This window comes from Cricetulus griseus, chromosome 3 (genome assembly GCF_003668045.3).
Source record: "Cricetulus griseus strain 17A/GY chromosome 3, alternate assembly CriGri-PICRH-1.0, whole genome shotgun sequence".
Classification (NCBI taxonomy): domain Eukaryota; kingdom Metazoa; phylum Chordata; class Mammalia; order Rodentia; family Cricetidae; genus Cricetulus; species Cricetulus griseus.
Window position 1 is genome coordinate 213962841 of NC_048596.1, and position 22855 is coordinate 213985695.

At 40.9% G+C, this 22855-nt stretch overlaps 1 protein-coding gene across 1 annotated transcript in view; it reads left to right on the top strand.

Annotated features, from left to right (window-relative positions):
• Window positions 1-22855, top strand: part of CUNH10orf67 (chromosome unknown C10orf67 homolog) — a 108281-nt gene that overhangs the window by 9872 nt on the left and 75554 nt on the right. The window contains exon 4 of the mRNA XM_035441714.1: window positions 12096-12170. Coding sequence (XP_035297605.1) covers window positions 12096-12170 — 75 coding nt within the window. The remainder of the gene's footprint in view (window positions 1-12095; window positions 12171-22855) is intronic.

A 22855-nucleotide genomic window follows, 5' to 3' on the forward strand; every position in this document is an offset into this window, starting at 1 on the left:
TTTGGGTTTGGGTCACTTATCAGGGAGACTGCACTTATGTAAGATGTGTCTCTAGGAGCTAAAGCTGTCAGGAACTTGGGTGAACACTTCATGTGTGACCTCAGTAACCCTCACACTTGCCTTGTACAGTTGGTATGATTGTTACGGATAGGGAAACAGGCTCATTTGCTCACAATTACCACCCAGGAAGTAGAACTTGAGATTCTCTGCCAGACACTTGCTTTTGAATGTTTTTATTTTTAAGTAAGGTGCTTTTGTTTATTTTTCGATAATTCCACGCATATATACAGTGTGCTCTAACCATATCTATCCCAACTCCTCTTTCCAACAACCCCAGACCCTCCCCCAACACATGTCCACCCTGCTTCCATGTGTTATTATTTTTTTGTAAATAATCCATTCAGTTCGCTTAGTGCATCTGCATGGACACGTGCATCCTATCAGTGGCCATAGAACCAAAGACAAATGGCTTCCTCCCCCAGCACCCACCGACCTCCAACAGCTCCTCAGCTAGGGGCGAAACTCTCAGGAACCCTTCCCCATCCACATTGGAATTATTTTTTTCCAACTTTTTTATTTGAATTAGAAACAGGATTGTTTTACATGACAATCCCAGTTCCCTTCTCCCACCCGTCCTCCCCTACCACCCACAACTAAAACCTTATCTGTCACATATCCTTTCTGCTCCCCCTGGATGGTGAGGCCTTCCATAGGGTTTCATCAGAGTCTTTCGTATCCTTTGGGGTAGGGCCTAGGCCCACCCCCGTGTGTCTTGGCTCAGGGAGTATTCCTCTATATGGAATGGGCTCCCAAAGTCCACACCTATGCTAGGGATAAATACTGAACTTCTACAGAAGGTCGCATAGATTTCCGAGGTTTCCTCACAGAAATCTGTTCCTGGGGTCTGGATCAGTCCCATGCTGGTATTCCAGCTATCAGACTGGACCCGGATGTTCAGGTCAGCTGTTTCTGTGTGTTTCACCAGCCTGGTCTCGACCTCTGTGCTCTTCACTGGTCCTTCTCTGCATCTGGGTTCCAGTTCAGATCGGTGATTAGTTATGGGTGTCTGCTTCTACTTCCACCAGCTGCTGGATGAAGGCTATAGGATGTCATATAATTCAGTCAACAATCTCATAATCAGGGGAGGGCATTTAAGGTAGCCTCTCCTCTGTTGCTGAGATAGTTAGCTGGTGTCATCTTTGTAGATCTCCAGACATTTCCCTAGTGCCTGATTTCTCTGTACACCAAAAAATTCTCCCTCTATTATGATATCTCCATTCTTGTTATCATCTATTCTTCCCCTGACTCATACTTTCTACTCCCTCATGTCCTTGGCATCCCTCTTCTTCTCCCCTTTTCATTCTCCTAGCTCCCTCCCCCCTCTTCCTGTGCTCCCAATTTGCTCAGCAGATCTTGAACCTCTCCCCTGGCTTGAAATAGCACAGGTCTTGCTTAGGTAACCATGGCTACTATAAATCCAGCATCTCACAGCACCGTCGATATTCTCTGGCACTTGCCCTCTTTCAGCTACCTCTTCTGCATGCTTACTGAGCTTTAGGGGGCAATATAGATATCTTGTTTAGGACTGAATATTTCTTACTCTCCTCACTTTGACCACCTGAAAGTCTCTGCCTTGACTGCTGCCACTGAAAGAAAAAAGCTCTGACCAAGGTTGAGAGCATCACTAATTTGGGGTTCTAAAAATATTTAGAAGGCCATTGGAGCTTTTTTAAAATGTCTGTTTAACAAAACCTTAGTAGTAGGTTTCCCACGTCTAGGGCCTATGACCTCCTGAGTCATGTGATTTTATTTTAATTATGGGTGTTTTCCTGTGGGTATGTCTACTCCCTGCACATGACACCATCTGGTGCCTATACATAAGAAGGTGTTGAATCCACTGGAATTGGAGTTACAGTGGTTTTGTGAGCATCTTTGTGGGTTTGGGGAATCAAACCTTGGTCCTCTGGAAGAGCAGCCAGTATGCTTACCCTGAGCCATGTCTTCAGTCACAAGTCATTGGCTTTTGATCAGGATTATGGTACCTAGCACGAATTCTCTCCTGTGAAACAAGTTTCAATTCTAATCAGAAACAAAATTGATTACCCTCATAACAGTCACTCTGTGATTACAGCTGTGGTCACATCTTTCCTGGCAGGTCAGGGTTAAACTTGCAGGATCTGCCACTGGGTAAGTCCACTGATGACTTTGCTCCCCAGTGACCTGCATAGTGTTCTTTGGCACTGTGAAAATTAACCATCAGGGAACAAGTTTCCAAGTCTGTTCTAACTTGGTTTCTCTATACACTAAAACAAAATGTTCTGTGTTTCCGTTAGTGAGATGCCATCATCTAGTTAAAATGGGCAAGTCAGAGCAGGGGCACTAGCCGATGTTGTTCTGGAGGCCTTGGACCTTCACCTTTAGATCAGGGGGTGATGTCCTGACCCATCCCTCGGGTCGGTCATTCAGGGTTCCGAAGGGGGACTGCCTGAAAGAGTCATGGGCGAGAGAAGGGAAGGAGACCAAGTGCGCAAAAGAGGGGACCAGAGTCCATCTGTGCAATTGTCAAGGTCTCGATTTATTGGAGCTCAGAGTGGGCTTATATAGCCCTGCAACAAGGAAATTGGGTAAGCGGGGTGGGATAGCAGGAAGGAACGTCTGGTATTTGCTGGGGCTGGGACCTTCTTGTGGTATCTTCGAAACAGCAGGCAGAAAGGCCCACACCTTTTCTCGGAATGCAGTCGTTATCAGTCCTGCTTGGCCAAACTTATCTAATTATGGGTCACATGAGGCTCACAGAGTTGTCTTTAAGCTGCAAACTTTAAAGGTCATAAAAAGCTTACAAAGGTGGGCTTTTAAACCCCATAGTTTAGGGCCCATGGCCCTTAACATCTCCCCCTTATTTTTTCCTTAACAAAGGAGGGAGGTGAAGACTAGGCCACAGGTAGCATTCTTAGGGGGTCTTTGTACACATCTCTGTCTTAGGTTAGTTCGACCTTGCCACCTCACTGACTTTACCTGTCTTCGGGTGATAAAAAACCCTCCATCCAAGGGTCCCATGTCTTAGGTTAGTCTAGGAGGGAAGGAAGTTGCCTGTCATTGAGGCGGCCATTTGTACCCGGGGCTACCAGTGCTGCATGCCTAAGGATGGCAAGTATGGCTCTAAAGCCTGTGACTAGACCTTTAATAGTTTAGAAAAATTAAGCCTCTCTTGATGGCCCAAGGGGTTGCCTGGTTCGCTCTGCTCGCCACGCTGCTCGTCACCTGGGTTCTGGATCCGGTGATACCGTACGGAGACAAAATCTTTAGAAAGGGATGAATCGATTTGACCTTTTATAAAGCAAGTTATTCTTTGGAGGGCCCATGTGCCAAAAGAAATCAGCAGCAATAATCCTATAAGCGGTCCCAGGAGGGAAAGCCAGGGGGAGGTTGAAAACCAATTTTTATATCAGGACTCTTGTTGTTCTCTTTGTTTCTTTCTATCCTCTAGATTTTTCTTTATTTTTTCTATATTATCTTGTACTAACCCAGTTTTATCTTTATAAAAACAGCATTCCTCTTTAAGAGCTGCATAGAGGCCGCCTTCTTTAAGAAAGACCAGGTCAAGACCTCTCCTATTTTGCAACACCACCTCAGATAGGGAGACCAGAGAGTCCTTTAGATTTTGGAGTCCTGTATTAAATAGTCAATCAAGTAGAACAGGCAAGGTAGGAATTAAATGCCTGCAATTCCCTGATAAAGGGGAGGGGTGGAAGAATAGCAGACCCAACTGTCCTCTATAAGGGAGTGGCTGGCTTGATGAGGGGCCTGATCAGTAGGATTAATTAAGGCAGGGGTTCCCTAGTCTGGAGAGGCCCCTAAGGCTAAAGCATATAAGTCAACTATCGGGGGGAATAAGAGGGGGTGGTCGCAATAGTTGTGAAGCATTGGCAGCATCACTGGCTCGGTTGAGGATCATCCAGGTGTAGTTGTAGATCTGATAAGGGCTTCCAGTGGCAACGGCAATCGAAGGTGATAAATGCCCAAGTAGCCAGAAAGACAGCATCTTTTATCTAGAATTAAGCATAATTAGAAGTCTTCTCAGGGGCTTCCCCTGGATGGATTAAAAAGGCATTTAGGCAACCATCTAGCATTATTGGCCTGAGTATTAAAATCCATGCATGTCCTTTTCCCCAAATGAGGACCGGATCTGGTCCGTGCCATTTGTAAGTTAGGGGGTCTTTCCATAAGGCTTGAGCATAATTTTGAGCCCTTCATGGATGCCAGAGGCGATCCGCGGCTGATTTTTCTGTAACATCATACATGAGGAAATTTAACATATACAATGTATGGTATAGAACTCCTCCTCCTTAGGCAACCTGGTGGCCGCCCGCTCTCTGGAGGTCACCATATTGATGCCGAACTTAGTGGGGACATCCGATCAGCATAGTGCACTACAGCCCAAAATTCCTGGACTCAAGTGATCTCCTGTCTCAGCCTCCCGAGTGCTGGGATTAAAGGTGTGTGCCACCACTGCCTGGCTTGTGTATCCCTCCGGCTCAGGAGCGCCACTGCCTGAGCTGTGGGCTTGCCTCATGTCTCACCGCTGCTATAAAATCGCGGAGGCAGGCGTTTCACTCCCCCAAGTCAGCAGCATGCTGCGTCCCCAAAGGCCCAAAGGCCCAGCCATGCCCGCTGACTACAGGCTTTGGCAGGCAGGTCCACGCGCGCGCGCTGGGCGGGACTAGGCCACATGGGCTGTTCCTGTAACACTGGTCTCAGGAATTAAGCACAAAATTGCTGGAAACTTTGCTAGTATATCTAGACCCATTATCTGTTTTTACAGCTTTTGGCATTCCCATGTAAAACATCTTAAACAGTGACTTATAACATGCCTGATGGCTTCTCCCGTTTGTGGAGTGGCACATTTTTAACTTGCCAAACTCTGTAATGTGAGTCACATCCATTCGCCATAAATGGTTGGTGAGCAGGCCTTGAGGATTCATCCTTAAATTAGCCATAGCCATATTGTGGACATATTCCACATTGTTTGATGATTTGATCAGAAGTCTCTCTGGTTAGGCCAAATTTCTTACTTAGACTTGCTATTATGATGAAGAAAAGTTACAAGCCTGTTGAGCTTTTTCTATTTAAGGCAAATCAACTGATTTTATTAATCAATAATTTATTCCATTTGGCCAGTAATCAGGGAAAGACCTATTTAATAGGTTCCCCATGTGACCCATAAACATGATAATTCTTAGGTGAATAACATTTTGAATTTGCTCAAATAATATTTTGACTTGGCTGTTACCAGATCCTGTGCATGTGACTGTTTCTGTTACCTTACAAGCCTTAAATACATAGTGACTGTCAGTATACAAATTAAATGAATTAAATTTAAAAGACCATTGTAACAGCTTGCAGTTTGATTATTTGAGCTGAAACCAGAGCTGTCTGCTCTATTTCTTTCTATTAATAACCTACGTAAGTGACTCTCCCAATAGAACTATCGGTAAAAAATTAACATAGCATATTTTTATAGGACTGCTTTTTACAATTTTCGAAATACAAAGGAAAGGGATGCACAGTGCAAATTGTAACAGTCCATGAACTAGAAATTGGTTATCAATTCTTCCTGAAAATTGAGCAAAGACAATCGCCCATAAATCATTGTTCTGAAACCATCAATTAAACTGTTGCTTAGAGTAGGAGACATGTATCATACTTGGTTTTCTCCTAAAATACTTTTTAGAATCTATATGGCATTTCTGTACCAAGTAGGCTAATGCTTTAAATTAAGGGTTTAAAATATTTAGGCTGGTAAGACGGGTAGGCATAACCATAGTAATGGTTCCTTCTGCCATAAACCAGAAATCGGACTATGCTTTGTAGGGAGTACATAAGTTTCCCATGGTTTTGCATATGATGCTGAATCGCCTCCTCAAATTATAGAACTTGTCTACCTTCTTAGTTAGCTGGATCATTATCTCCTTATAGAATCTTACTTAAAGGATTTAAATCATCATTAGATGTCCCCAAAAAAGGTACTTAACCAATGAATATTTTATTAATTTCTTTAGAATACAACATATGTCCTTAACAATTTTCCAGATTTAAAGTTTCTGAGTAGCCTTTTTTTAATCTAACCTTTGAAGCTGACAAGCTGATAAGACCTCATTTGCATGTTAGCTGACCTGCCAAGCTGTGAATCTAACAGGTTGGCTCTTTTTTGAGGCTTCTCACAAACCCTTTTTAAAATCATGTTTCAACTTTAATTTTCTAGATTTCCTTTTTTTAACCATAAAAATTTGGTAAGACCTATATCCTCTCATCTGCCAAATTTTATAGAATCATCCATAGATTTCTCATGTCTCTAAGCTAATGCTATAGGCTTTTGCTAACTTTTTAATTGACTGTCTCCTAGGGCTCAAATAATAATTTCTCCTGTTAAGACATTGACTGACTGACTGGATGCTCTTTTTGACCCTATTAAAGTGATTTTGATATCTCTAATCATATCCAAGGCAATTTAGGCATTTTCATTCTTTTGCATTCATAAATTCACAATCACATCACGCATCCAGTTGTGGCCACACCGTTCATTCATAACTTGCATACGTCTCACATTTCTCCTTTTGCCTAGGTTATGATCTGCTTGTAGAAAAGAAAAATCCCTAATTGAAATTTCTTTGTCCAGGGCTGTCCGCCGTCCAACAGCTGACCATACTTTGGGTCCCCTGTTCCGGTGCCACTTGACCCGTCCTGCGGGTCAGTCATTCAGGGTTCTGAAGGGGGGCTGCCTGAAAGAGTCTATGGGCGAGAGAAAGGAAGGAGACCAAGTGCGCAAAAGAGGGGACCAGAGTCCATCTGTGCAATTGTCAAGGTCTCGATTTATTGGAGCTCAGAGTGGGCTTATATAGCCCTGCAACAAGGAAATTGGGTAAGCGGGGTGGGATAGCAAGAAGGAACATCTGGTATTTGCTGGGGCTGGGACCTTCTTGTGGTATCTTCGAAACAGCAGGCAGAAAGGCCACACCTTTTCTCAGAATGCAGTCGTTATCAGTCCTGCTTGGCCAAACTTATTTAATTATGGGTCACATGAGGCTCACAGAGTTGTCTTTAAGCTGCAAACTTTAAAGGTCATAAAAAGCTTGCAAAAGGTGGGCTTTTAAACCTCATAGTTTAGGGTCCATGGCCCTTAACAATATGTCCCACATCTGGCATTGATATTTTCAGTTAATAGTTGTCCACTGATACAGGGTAGCTTCATTTAAACTCCTCCTTTAAACACACACAGAGTCCATCTGTGCAATTGTCAAGGTCTCGATTTATTGGAGCTCAGAGTGGGCTTATATAGCCCTGCAACAAGGAAATTGGGTAAGCGGGGTGGGATAGCAAGAAGGAACATCTGGTATTTGCTGGGGCTGGGACCTTCTTGTGGTATCTTCGAAACAGCAGGCAGAAAGGCCACACCTTTTCTCAGAATGCAGTCGTTATCAGTCCTGCTTGGCCAAACTTATTTAATTATGGGTCACATGAGGCTCACAGAGTTGTCTTTAAGCTGCAAACTTTAAAGGTCATAAAAAGCTTGCAAAAGGTGGGCTTTTAAACCTCATAGTTTAGGGTCCATGGCCCTTAACAATATGTCCCACATCTGGCATTGATATTTTCAGTTAATAGTTGTCCACTGATACAGGGTAGCTTCATTTAAACTCCTCCTTTAAACACACACACACACACACACACACACACACACACACACACACGAGTAGAAGGGAGGAGAAATGGGTTTTCATAAAGTTTCTTCACACATCCTTATGTTTGGTTGAGCCACTTCTCAATATTCCTGCCTGACCCACCCCCCATGGCCCTGCTCAAGCCTTTAACCCCCTATACTCCTTTTTTGGTTTTTTTGAGATTATAATATAATCACAACATTTCCCTTTTCCCTTTCCACCCTTCAAACCCTCACATATACCCTTCCCTACTCTACTTCAGATTCATGGCCTCTTTTTTTTCATTAATTGTTATTGCAATTTCTAAATATAACCCTCTTAGTCCATATAATGTTACATGTATGCATATTTTCAGAGCTGACCATTTGACACTGGACAGCCAATTGTTGTGCCTTTCACTGGGGAGGACCACCTCTCGCACCCCCAGCTTCATGGGTTGCCTATAGTCTTGTGTATGGTTTAGGCCTCATAGGCTTTTCCCCCATCCAGTTTTGCATGTCTATTGGTATCAACCTTGTCCAGCTCACATTTGGGCAGTCATATTGGTAACCTGCCCTACATTTATGTCACATGTGTTCTGCATTCTCTCCCCAACTTAAGTCATCTTCTCCTCTTTCTACCATGAGCCCTCTCCAGCTTCCTTACCACTGCAGACACTACAAGTTGAAGAAACAAAAAAAAAAAAGAAAATTCAAAGCTAAGCTAAGATCTACATGTGAGAGAGAACATGTTATTTACCTTTTGGGGCCTTTTCCAGTTCCATGCACTTTCTTGTAAATTTAATTTTTTTACAGCTGAATAATATTCCATTGTGTCGATGTAGCATATTTTATTATCATTCGTCAGTTGGTAGACATTTAAGCTGATTCCATTTCCTATTGTTAGTAGAGCAACATGAACACAGATGAATGAGAAACACTGTAAGAGGATTGGAGTCCTCTGGGTATGTGGTATAGCTTGATCATATGGTAGTTCTATTATTGGTTTTGTGAGAAACCTCTATATTGACTTACAAAATGGCTGTACCAATTTATACTCCCACCATCAGTAGGTATTTCTGCCCCACACCTTGGACAGCATTTGTAATCTTTCCCTTACTTGATGATAGCCATTCTGACTAGGGTGAGGTGAAATCTCAAAGTAGCTTTAATTTGCATTGCCCATAATAACTAAAAATGTTAAAGACTTTTTAAATATTTATTAGCCATGTGTGGCTTTTATTGTTTTGAGGGCTTTCTGTTCAATTCCACGAGCCAATTTTTAAAATTGGATTGTTACCTACCTGCCTAGTTTCCTGAGGGTTTTTTGTTTGTTTTGTTTTGCAAATTCTAGATCCTAATCATCTGTTGCATGTCCAGTCAGCAAAGATTTTCTTCTGCTCTGTAAGCTGCCTCTTCACTCAACTGACAGTTTTCTTTGCTCTTTCGAAGCTTTTACTTTTATGAAATCCCATTTGCCAATTATTGGTCATATTTCTTCAGAGGATGAAGTTCTTCCCATTCAGAAAGTCCTTGCCTATGCCTGTGTCTTGACATGCATGCTACTCTTTCCTCCATCAGTTTCAGTGTGTCAGGTCTTACACTGAAATCCTTGATTCTTTTGGAGTTAATGTTTGTGCAGGGTTAGAGACAATGAAAGGTCTAGTTCATTCTTCCGTATGTTGATATCCAGGGTTCACAGAATCATTTGTTGAAGATGCTTTCCTTTCTCCAATGTGTATTTTCAGTGCCTTCATCAAAAGCCAGGCAGCTATAGTTGCATAAAGTTATATCTGTTTTCTATCCTATTCTATCGATACATACATATCTGGGTTTTTTGTCCAGTATCGTGCTGTTTGTATTACTGTGCCTGTATAGAATAAATTGAAGCCAAACATGGTGATACCTTCAGTTGTATTCTTTTGGCTCAGTCTTTTCTGTGACTGTGAAGAAAAATGCTGGAACTTTGGTTGGGATTGCAGTCATTGTGTTTGCTTTTATATGAACTACCATTTTTGTAGGTTTGATTCTTCTGACCCATGAACATGACAGTATTTCCATCTTCTACTGTTTTCCTCAGTTTCCCTCTTCAGTGCTTTAAAAGTTGTAATTGTAGAAGTTGTTCAAGTCCTAGGTTGGTTTTATTCCAAAGCTGGGCCTTTTTTCCCTTTCTTTCCTTCTTTCCTTCCTTCTTCCTTCCTTCCTTCCTTCCTTTCTTTTTCATTTTCCTTCTTTCCTTTTCTCCTTCCTCCTTCCTTCCTCCCTCCCTTCCTTCCTTTCTCATTGTTATCTGTTTGTTTTGAGGCTATTGTGACTGGAATTACTTCTCTGATTTCTTTTAAGTATTTTTGTCATTGGAATTTAGGAAGGCTACTCATTTTTGTATGATGATTCTAAGAGTTTTTTGATGAAATCTTTATTTATTTCTTAGTTATAGAATTATATCATCTGCAAATAAAGGTATTTCAACTTCTTTTTCTCTATTTGTATCCTTTTACAAATGTATTATTATTATTATCTATGTGAATGCATGTGCACATGTGAGGGTGGGTGCCTACAGAAACCAGAAGATAGTGTCATATTCCTTAGAGCTGGAGTTACAGAGGTTTGTGAATCACTTATGGGTGCTGTGATCTGAATTCTGGTCCTCATAGTTGAGCAACAAGTGCTCTTAACTAAGTCACATCTCCAGCCTTTATATCCCTTTTATTTGCTTCTCTTGTCTAATTGCTATATATAGATTTCTGGTACTAATTAAATAAGAATGGAGAAAGTAGGAACCCTGGTCTTGTTCCAGAATTTACTGAAAGTGCTTTTTAGTTTTTCACCATTTAAAATATTTTTATTGTAGTAAGTAGATCTGTTTAAGTTGTTTGTCTCAGCTTGGTTTAATTTGGTCACCTTTACCCATCCATTGCTGTTAGATTTTCAAATGTATTGAAATATAAGTTTTTAAGATAACTAATGATTCTCTGAATTTCATTGATATCTGTTGCAATGGCTCCATTTTAACCTCCAGTTTTACTAAATTGTGTGTGTGTGTGTGTGTGTGTGTGTGTGTGTGTGTGTGTGTGTGGTGAGATAGACATGTAAGCACCATGATACCCATGTAGAGGTCAGAGGTCCTCTCCTTCCACTGTGTAAGTTCAGGGTATCAAACTCAAGTAATTGGGTTTGGTAGAGAGTCCCTTTACCCTGTGAGCCACCTTGCTTGCATTCTTTGGTTAGTTTGGCTAAGCGCTTGTCAACCCCAGTTTTCAAAGAACCAACTCTTTGTTTCCTTTATTCTTTGTATCGTTTTGTTGTTGTTGTTGTTGTTTGCTACTGTGTCATTAATGTCTGCCTTGATCTTTATGATTTATTTCACCTACTGACTTTTTCCAGGGCCTCTGAGAGTTTTAGGCTAGCCTGATCTACACAGTGAGACTCCATCTAAAATAAACTATAAAAGATTGGTATTATTTCTGTGCTATAAAAGAACACTACTCATATTTTAGTGACCACATCATAGCAGATGTTTGGCTAAGCATTTTGAATACATTTATGCAATTTTCAAGTCTCTCAAAATCCCCAAATGGAAATTCTGTTGGTCTTGAGATACAAATTTCAGAAACTAAGCTTGCCAAGTGTAATACCTCATATCATCTCAAACCATAGGGGGGCACAGTATTTAAACTCAGACATTTCTGACTCTAATGCCTACTTGTTGTTTACACACTATGCTGGAATCAGAATGGATATGAGAATCAAAAGTATTTTTAAAAGTACTCATTCTTACCCTAAGCAAATATAATCAAACTTACTTGAATAATAAAATTATTATAGGCTATAGATTAACAAAGCTAACATTGTTTTTATGAGCCTATTCCATCAAAAAGTAGAAGGACTAGGGCCTGGAGAAGTCAGTCAGTGATTGAGAGTACAGACTGTTCTTTAGAAGATGTGGCAGTTCACAAACATCTGTAACTCCAGGTCAATGGGATCTTACTCCCTCTTCTAGTCACACAAGTGGTACACAAATATAATGCAGGAAAATTACCCATACACACAAAACAGTTAAAATTCAAAACAAAAAAAATATATGGACTATAAGCACATGTGAGTATCAGCAGATCTTACTCTTTTTCTAAGTAATTTTGGGAACAGTCTGTAAGACTCCAGTCTATATGTAAAACAAAACATTGTGAAGTTATCTGTATTTTATCCACAGCATTTTTGTATTGGTGTTGGGTAATCACAAATAAATAATAAATGTGCTATAATAACTTTGTCATAGAAAAAATGGTGATACATTGAAATTCTTAAGAGGTGGGTGGTGAATTTTTGCTATGCCTTCATTCCAGGAGGTATGGACTGGATTCGGAAGTACAGTGGTGCTTACTACATTTATTTCGGTTTGCAGGCTGAAGAGACAATGAGAAAAAGCTTTCAACAGCAGTTAAGTGATGCCATAGCTGTTATCAGAGGAACGTACAAGGTGGGTTTTGAACGCTGCCAAGGACAAGGCTTTGGCATGCAAGCTTTGGCTCCTGCATGGGCAGGGAGTGGAGCTCACTTTGAGTTCCTAGTCTCTACTTTTATCTCTACTATTAGCTTTGAAGGTATGTTTCCTCAAATTTCAGGTCATCTCAGAGAATTTGGGCTTAGACTGATCATGCTCACATTAAGTATACCAAAATAGCACTGTATGATGACAAGGCAAAACTTCTAGGAACTGGAAAATTGCACTCATTTCCAGAGCACGCGGGCAAGTAGCCAAATCATCTGAAGTTCTGTGGTGAAGGTGCAACTGGACAGAAGAAAGTCAGATAGTCATAATACTAGAGTCATAAACACCAGTGATGCAGTGACCTCACTAGTGACAGGGTACTGCTGTGTGCTCAGGATGGTGCTTCACTCTCTCACACAGTGGGAAATGCATGCTTTCAAAGATGATTTTTAGACTTAGCAAGCACCTGATGCCTCTCTTTGTATTAAAGCTACAATCTCATCTTTCGTTTTCATATGCTTTGATACATAATTATTTATACTTATGGCTGACTGGCACAGTGGTCACTGAATGGCATTTGGCATGTCTTCATTTAACTATGTAACTGCATGTTGCATGCTAGAAGATAAGGATGGTGCCTTTCTCATTGGGGTGGCCCTTCTCTTAGCTCTATGCATGACTCATGGCTGAGCATCAGTTAGTACCCCTGAGTGGACGCTTTCCAGAGACTGTTGTGGATTTTGGTGTTGCTCGCTTCTCACCCATTCTCACCAACTGCACATCCTCTCCTCTTCTTTACCAACTTTATAGACTGTGAAAATATTATTTCCACTCTAGGTTTCCTTTTAGCAGTGCCCTGACCAATGGGACACCAGGTGGGTTGCCGTAAGGCTTAGAGGAAAGGATTTGTGCTGATTCAAGAAATTTGCCTTAGTTTGCCTTCTATTGCTGTGACAGACACCAAAACCAAAAGCAACCTGGAAGGAAAGAGTCCATTCAGTCTTACAGCTTACAGTCCATCATCAAGGAAGTCAGGACAGGAACTCAAGGCAGGATCCTGGAGGCAGGAGCTGAAGCAGAGGTCATGGAAGAGTGTTGCTTACTAGTTTGCTCTCCATGGTGAGCTCAGCTTGCTCCATTATACAATCCAGTAACACTCAGTGGTCTTGGCTCTCCCATATCAATTATCAATCAGTAAAATGCCCCACAGATTGGCCTGATGGAAACTTTTCTTTTTCAGTTGAGATGGCTCCTTCCCAGATGAATGTAGCTTGTGTTAAGTTGGAAAAAAAAAAAAAAACAGAATCCATAGGAGAAAATGTCACCCCTTTCCCTTTTTTACATTTATTTGTCTATTTATTTATTTATTTATTTGTTCATTTGTTTGTTTATTTATGGTGGTCATAGGACAACTTTATGGAGATAGGTCTGTCCTTCCACCTTTATGTGAGTTCTAAGAATCAAATTTGGGGCATCCAACTTAGGTGACAGGGACCTTGACCTGCAGAGTCGTGTTCCCAGCCTTTCCATCTTAATTTTGAGGCAGGATCTTTCACTAAACCTGGACCTCACTGTTCCGTCTAGACTGGATTGGCAGTGAGTTCCTAGGATTGACCTGTCTGCACTCTCCCATGGGCCAGGGATATTACAGACATGCAGCCGTACTCAGCTGTCCTGAGCATGCAGAAGATCCAAACACAGGTCTTCATGCTTCTGAAGTAAGTCCTTTATCCATCTTCCCTAGCCCAGGTCCTCCTTTTACTTTGTCACTTTCTATTGCTATGTCACTTTTTGGTAGGTAGAATGGTTACAGCAACCAGAGGACTGAGTTTCATTGTGAGTGCTGAAGTGACAAGGTTGAAAGACAGCCGGTCCCTAGTGATGCTGCTAAGCAACTGGTGTAACTTGCCCTTTTGCTTACAATAATAACCCTCATCTTTAAGCCACTGCTAGATGACTCTTCAGTTACTTGCAGGTAAAAACTTCCTGGAGACAACTGCTTTGTAAACAGTCTTTGTGCCTCTGTGCCAACCATGTTTCTAGGTGACCTCATGCTGCTGTGTCCCACTCACCTGCTCTTCTGCAACGTTGACACTGCTTCCCTCCGAAGCAAGGCCAGAAGAAATCTTGAAAGTTACCTTCAGACTCTAAGAAGGCAGGCTCTCTGCACTGTCTTTCTCTGAGCTCAGCTGCCATGCTGAAAGAAGCTTAATCCATATAGAGAGTCTGGCTGTGGGTACTGGATATCCAGGCTCACCTGGGTCCAAGTTTTTCATCTCTAAACTCCAGCATCTCATGTATGGGTAGAGAAATGTCCAGATGATATCAGCTACTAGCAGTTAGAATCCGTCTGTGTGAGGGAGGCTATGGACCTGTGCACCCTCTGCTACACAACAACTCTGCCATTGCTGTCCCAATTTCCTCCCCTAGAATGCCACATCAACATGATAAAAATCTGTGTTTTATGTTGCTACCTTTGGGAAGGTGTGTTATGCATTAGATGATAAATACAATAGGATCCTTCTGTTCACAGCAACATTCAATTTCTTGGTTGTCAGATTGCTTTGCTCATGGTTTTCTACTTGCACTGATTAGCTAAGAGTCAGCATAGTGCATGTTTTAGAGCAAGTGCTACAGAGGTAAATAGCCTGAGTTCAAATCCTGGCTTTGCCACTTTATTGCTATGTGACTTTGGGTAAAGTACTTGATGTGCTGCTTTGATTTTCTCTGCTGTAAAATGAGGATAACAATAGTCCATACTACACAGATAGGCATGCTCCAAGAGAAAGACCAATGGATCTTTAGCAAAGCATTTAGAACCATAACAGGGCAGATAAATCTTAGTGTTAAACGGATAGCTGCACATACACATAGTCCTCTTGTCTTAGTGTTGCTGTAGTTTCCTCTTTCTCAATGGTCTTGACCTTCTGCCTACTGACTGAGAATAAGATAAAATGCCCATTCATATTTGTTATGTTGAGTCAGATGAAATTCCCATTTGGGGAGGCAAAAAAGCAAGTAACTCATTTATGTGGTACCTGGCTTAAATAATTACAATTATTTTAATAAATCTAAAGCAAAGAAAGCAATAAATCACATGAGAAATGTATTTTTAGTAAAACATATCTTGGCATACGATATTTTCAAATGAATGCTCTGTGGTATGATAAGCTGGGTACCAATGTTATAGAGATGGGGTAGGGGTAAACAGAGAGGGAGATCATAAACAAATCACAAAATATAGTGGGTATGTGCAGATAAGCAAACATAGTAGGGATTTATGGGAAAACCATAAATGAACAGTTATTTCTGCTCGTGAACTTTGCGACGACATCGTTGAGAAGCTAATACTTGTGCTGAAACAAAGTGCTCAAAGCAGATGGGCAAGAAATCTAATGAGAGTCCAGAAAGACAGTTATACTAGCATATATTGGAATATTTTTGGTGGCAATTGATAGAAATGTAACTTACTTGGTATTAACCCCTTCCTCAAGCTGGCCCTAGCACTATACCCAACCCTACTTAAGTAAAAGTGGTTGAGCAAAGTGGGTCCCCACATCTAATAGCACGTGAAAGAGAAGCTGGGACCTGACCAGACCTGTACATTGCCACTGTCACTGGGTGTGGCATTGGCCCATGAGGTAGCTACTGGTCACCTGTGGCTTCTTAGATTGACATGAATAATTCAATCCGTTACTTTTATCTTTTGAGGTCCTGATATGTCTCTCAAAGTGATATTATTAATGATAAGTGGTATTATTAACAGATAATAGGAGGGATTTATCTCACAGCCCTGTATTCTAAGTGAGTTTTCTTGCTGGCTAGATGCTAAGTCCAGTCATGTCTAGGCATCCTTTCTGGTTCACTTACCTTAAATGTTGGAATTAAGTTTCTTCTACCCATTTTCACCCTGTGGAGAGTAAGTGTTCGAAAGGCATCATCAGCATCTGAAGAATACAAGACACAGTATGTTAAGCAAAATCCTCACAGTCATGGGGTGGATAGTGATGGAGCTGGGAGTCAATTCTTATGTCTCTAAAGTCATTCATTCTATAGACCACAGGGTTTCCTACGCAAGAGGAAGAGAGGGTGGTCACTTCTGTAACTATTTCAAACAAGACACTGGACAAAAGGAGAAAGGTGGGTTTTTTTCCCCACTGAGTAATATTCCATTGTGTAAATGTACCACATTTTCTACATCCATTCTTCAGTTGAGGGGCATCTAGGTTGCTTCCAGGTTCTGGCTATTACAAACAACGCTGCTATGAACATAGTTGAACATATGTCCTTGTTGTATGAATGTGCATCTTTTGGGTATATACCCAAGACTGGAATTGATAGATCATAAGGTAGACCGATTCCCATTTTCCTGAGAATCAAGAATCAGCCATACTTCTTTCCAAAGGGGCCGCACAAGTTTGCACTCTCCACCAGCAATGGAGGAGTGTTCCTCTTTCTCCACATCCTCTCTGGCACAGACTGTCATTGGTGTTTTTTATTTTAGTCATTCTGGCCAATGTAACATGGTATCTCAGAGTTGTTTTGATTTGCATTTCTCTGATGGCTAAGCATGTTGAACACTTTCCTAAGTGTCTTTCAGTCATTTTAGATTCCTCAATTGAGACTTCTCTATTTAGTTCTGAACCCCACTTTTTAATTGAATTGTTTGGTGTTTGGTGACTAGCTTCTTGAGTTCTTTGTATATTTTGGAAATCAGCTCTCTGTCAGATGTGGGATTAGTAAAGATCTTTTCCCATTCTGTGGACTGCCATTTTGTCTTGTTGACTATGTCTTTTGCCTTACAGAAGCTTTGCAGTTTCAGGAGGTCCCATTTATTAATTGTCAATCTCAGTGTCTGTGCTACTGATGTTATGTTCATGAAGTGATCTCCTGTACCAATTCATTCAAGGGTACCTTCAATTTTCTTTACTAAGAGGTTCAGTGTGGCTGGATTTATGTTGAGGTCTTTGATTCTTTTGGACTTAAGTTTTGTGATTGGCAGTAGATATAGATCTATCTGCAATCTTCTACATGCCAGCATCCAGTTATGCCAGCACCATTTGTTGAAGATGCTTTCTTTTTTCCATTGTATAGTATTAGCTTCTTTGTCAAAAATCAGGTGTTAATAGGTGTGTAAGTTAATATCAGGATCTTCAATTCGATTCCATTGGTCTTCCTGACTGTTTCTGTGCCAGTACCAAGCTGTTTTCATTACTATAACTCTATAGTAGAGCTTGAAGTCAGGGATGGGGATGCCTCTGCAAGTTCCTTTATTGTACAGGGTTGTTTTGGCTATTGTGAATTTTTTTTGTTTTTCCATATAAAGTTGAGTATTGTGTTTTCAAGGTCTGTGAAGAATTGTGCCAGTATTTTGATGGGGATTGCATTGAATCTGTAGATTGCTTTTGGCAAGATTGCCATTTTACTATGTTGATCCTACTTATCCAAGAGCATGGGAGATCTTTCAATTTTCTGGTATCTTCTTTAATTTCTTTCTTTAAAGACTCAAAATTCAAGCCAGGTGGTGTGCTGCACGCCTTTAATCCCAGCACTTGAGAGGCAGAGGCAGGTGGATCTCTGTGAGTTCGAGACCAGCCTGGTCTACAAGAGCTAGTTCCAGGACAGCCTCCAAAACCACAGAGAAACCCGGTCTCCAAAAACAAAAATAAACAAACAAACAAAAACAAAAAATAAAAAATAACGAAAACAACAACAACAAAAGACTAAAAGTTCTTGTTATACAGGTCTTTTCACTTGTTTAGTTAGCATTACCCCAAAATATTTTATGTTGTTTGTGGCTATAGTAAAGGGTGATGTTTCTCTGATTTCTTTTTCAGCCCATCTATATATAGTAGGGCTACTGATTTTTTTTTTTAGTTAATCTTGTATCCTACCACTTTGTGAAGGTGTTTATCAGCTGTAGGAGTTCCCTGATAAGAGTTTTTCAGGTCACTTATGTAGACTATTATATCATCTGCAAATAGTAAAAGTGTGTCTTCCTTTCCAATCTGTATCCCCTTGATCTCCTTTTGTTGTCTTATTGCTCTAGCTAGAACTTCAAGTATAATATTGAAGAGATATGGAGAGAGTGGACAGCCTTATCTTGTTCCTGATTTTAGAGGCATCATGTTGAATTTCTCTCCATTTAGTTTGATGTTGGCTGTTGGTTTGCTGTATATTGCCTTTATTATGTTTAGGTATGTTCCTGTTATCCCTGATCTCTCCAGGACCTTTATCATGAAGGGGTGTTGGATTTTGTCAAAGGCTTTTTCAGCATCTAGTGAGGTGATCGTGTGGTTTTTCTTTTCCAGTTTGTTTATATGGTTGATTACATTGATGGATTCTCATATGTTGAACTACCCCTGCATCCCTGGGATGAAGCCTACTTGATCATGGTGAATGATTTTAATGATGTGTTCTTGGATTAGATTTGCCAGTATTTTATTGAGTATTTTTGCATCAATGTTCATGAGGGATATTGGTCTGTAGTTCTCTTTCTTAGTTGTGTCTTTGTGTGGCTTGGGTACCAAGGTAATTGTAGCTTTGTAAAAAGAGTTTGGCAATGACCCTTCTGCTTTTACTGTGTGGACAGACTCTGGATAGTCTGGGCTGCCAGAGCGGGTCCATTACATGCTGAGCAGCCCCAGGAAGTTTTAAGGAGGGGATGGGGGGAAGTCAGGCTTAGGCAGAACCTGGACTCACCTCAACTGGAGGGCATAGAGGGGGCAAGACTGTGATTCAGGCAGACTCCAGAGAGTCTGGGCTGCCAGTGTGCATCCCTAACTCTTACACAGGCGGTCTGAAGTCTCTCAAGCTAAATAACACTGTGTAGGTTTCCCTCAGGAATACTCAAGCTCCTAAGTAGATATGTGGACAGCAAACTATTATTTTCACTATTTTGGTTGGTTATAAAAATTTCCATCAGGGGCTGAAGAGATGTCTCAGTGGTTGAGAGCACTGACTATTCTTCCAGAGGTTCTGAGTTCAATTCCCAGTAACCACATGGTGGCTCACAACCATCTGTTATGTGATCTGGTGCCCTCTCTGGCACGCACTGTATACATGATAAATAAATAAATAGATCTTTAAAAAAAATTCCATCGGAAAAAATAGACATTATTGAAAGTCAAATTAACTGTTTCTAATTTTTATCTACTTATTTTGTATGTATGCACTTTTATCATCCTCTGCTCAACCCCTTGAGACAGGATCTCTCATTGAACCTGGAATTTGCTTTTTCAGCTCTGTGGGCTAGCCAGCATGTCCTGGAACTCTTCCTGTCTGTGCCTTTGTACTTGGGTTACAGATACATACAACCATGCCTGGCTTTCACACGGGTGCTGGGGATCTGAACTCAGGTCTCCATGCTGTGCAACTCTTACCAAGTTGTCTCCAGCACTCACATTACTTTTAATATGCATTAGTACACTCACATGAACTTATAGTTTGTGCTTCATAATTTACACACCTTCCATTTTTGAGGTTCTGGCAATTGTCTCTCCCAAGTACTATCCCTCACTCATGTGATGACATTTGCTTTTGAGTTCTATGGTGTTTAATTTTGAGCTCATGTTCTTCAGAGATCTCTGAGCCCCCAGATAGAGGGAGGTTTCTTTACAGAACATTTGCTTCTGTGAGACTCTGCGTGTCTGTGGAGACTATAATGTAATTCTCAGCTGAACTGTTTTAGCCTATCCAGATGTATGAGCATGGGGAGAAAACTTTTCAGAGGGCTTCCTGTCCCCTCTTTTGCTCTATTCTTATAGCCAGTTTCCAGGCTGTCTCTAACTCTAGCACAGTGTGGTGGGAGTGGGTGCAGAGTTCAGGGGGTTGTTTCCTACAGGAAAGGCTGGCCCTGCCCCCATGTTGTCCCACCTTTAATAGGACTCTCCAACAAAGACCAGTTGCATTTTCTCTATTGCTGTAGTGAGCTGGAAACCATTCCAATAGACTATATCTCAAACCATTCCAATAGACTATATCTCCAGAGCTTGACAGATAATGTAATGGATAAGACCACATGTCTGGGAACCTGAGTGGGGATCCCAGCACATCTGTAAGAAGTCCAGAGAGGTGTGCACCTGTAACCCCAGCATTTGGGAGTGGAGGCAGGAGGATTGCTGAGGCTTGTGGGCCACCAGGGTCAGTGAAAGACTGTCTCAAAGCCACAAGGCAGAGAATAATAGAGTGACCACAGGATGTCCTTCTTCGGCATCTGCATGGGACCTGTGTATGCATGCGCGCGCACACACACACATATATAAACACACACACACACACACACACACACACACACACACACACACACACACACCACATACAAAGAGTTCTCCAGAATTTTTGTTTACAGTAAGAGGGTAATTCAGAAATCTATTGTTTATTAGAATAGGTTTTAATCACCATTTGTGTCTTCAATAATTCCTGGAATTCTGTTTTTAATATACATCAAATATTGAAGAATATGGCAGAGCAATGAGTGTCCCTCCAATCTCCATTTCTGGGAGTGGAAAGCAAAAATGGCTAAATCCTGCCTGTTTTCTTAAACATGTGCTAGCGCGACGTGTTTAACCACGCCCACGTAAATTGTGGTTAGCTGCTTTGTCAGATTAAAAATATTATTTCTATTAGGTTAAATTAAAGTTTTTATTTGAATCTTCACTTGGGCTTGTTAGCTTTGATTGACTTATGACCTCACAAGCCTCGCTAATCCTGGCCACCCACTTCGCTCAGGATTAGTCATAGAACAGTTGAGTCTTGGAAATAATAAACGCCACAGGTCTCTGTCTTTTGGCGTAACTGACTCCCCGCTGCCCCCTAGAGATCAGTTAAGGATGTAGTTACTTTTCCCTGCTCTGGAGCATGGCTCTAAAGTTACTTAACTTTTAAGTAATTTGTCTGAAATATTACTCTGTTTTACTCAAAAAAAAGAAAGAGAGAGAGAGAGAGAGAGAGAGAGAGAGAGAGAGGGAGAGGGAGAGGGAGAGGGAGAGGGAGAGGGAGAGAGAGAGAGAGAGAGGAGAGAGAGAGGGAGAGAGAGAGGGAGAGAGAGAGAGAGAGGGAGAGAGGGAGAGAGAGAGGAGAGAGAGAGAGAGAGAGAGAGAGAGAGAGAGAGAGGGAGAGAGAGAGAGAGAGAGAGAGAGGAGAGAGAGAGAGAGAGAGAGAGAGAAGAGAAAGGAAAGGAAAGGAAAGGAAAGGAAAGGAAGGAAAGGAAAGGAAAGGAAAGGAAAGGAAAAGGAAAGGAAAGGAAAGGAAAGGAAAGGAAAGGAAAGGAAAGGAAAGGAAAGGAAAGGAAAGGAAAATTCTAGAAAGCAACATAATCCTTATATTTTTAGTTTTCAGAAAGGTGTTATCTATACTTTTGACAAAAAACAAAACCACTCTCAGTATTTCAAATGGGATTTTAATACAAGGACTTAGGTATTTACAAAACCTGTAAAACAGATGGATAACAGAGCACCATTACCAGCCTTCAAACTAATAAGCATCATTTTGGAATTCCATTTGCTGGATATCTTCCTTTCCCCTTGATTTTGATCTTTTCCTTATTGATAAATTTAGATTCACTTCAAGTCTGTCTAGAATTTTGTGGCCCTATATGAAAACAATCTAAAAGAAAAAAAAAAAAAAAGCTAGTCTGGTGTGATGGCATAAGCCTTTGATCCCAGGCTTGGTGTCATGAAATCTCTGTGCATTTGAAGCCAGTCAGGGTTACATAGCTAGTTCCAGGTCAGACAGGGCTACCTAATGAGACACTATCTCAAATGAACAAATGAAACAATCTGTTTACCTGTTTACTCTGAGTTGTGGAATTATACCACCTTTGAATTAATCGTGTGTGTGTGTGTGTGTGTGTGTGTGTGTGTGTGTGTGTGTGTGTTTTGCTGGGGATGAAATTCAGGAGCTCATGTCTAGGCAAGGGCTCTATCAATGTATAGCAAGTTGTCTTATTTTTATTCTATCACTTTTTCATAATCTTTTCGGCTTTTTTATTCTTTCAAATAAACTAAAATAATTTGGGGGCCTATTTCATCTTCAACAAAGCTTCCCAGTTTGCACTTGTGTTGAAGCTTGATTCAACAGTTTTATTCATGAATTGTAGATTTTTTAAAATCATTTACAGCATTCAATTTCCCCTTCCAAGAATGTTATCTCGTATTATTGGTTCATTTCTGTCTTTTATATTTCAAAAATTTTATAATTTTATATACACTAGTTGTAGATATTTTATATATCCAAGTTATTCCTAAGTGTAATAGTTTATTTTTTAGAAGGTGCAATCTTTTCTGCCACATTTTTATGGCTTATTCCTAGCATATACTAAAAACATTGGTATACTGAAATCACTTAGCAGTTTTATTAAATGCAGTTTATATAGCATAAGGTGTACCCACTGAGAGTGTACATCTTAATTGTGTTGTGCAACCAGCACCACAATTTAATTTTGGAACATTTCACTACACCTTGAATCCATTAGTTACACTCCAGGTGTTTCCTTGCCTTGTCAAGGAGAAGAGAATGTGTCTTCCCAAGGAGGCTCAGTGGGGATGAGCTCCTGGCTTGCTGATGCGTTTGCTTTGTTTGCCCCCTTATTATTCTAAAAGGTCACTAATTCCATTGTCTAAGTAGTGTTCCATACATGTAGGATTGTCTATGCTCCTTGTCATGAGACAGAA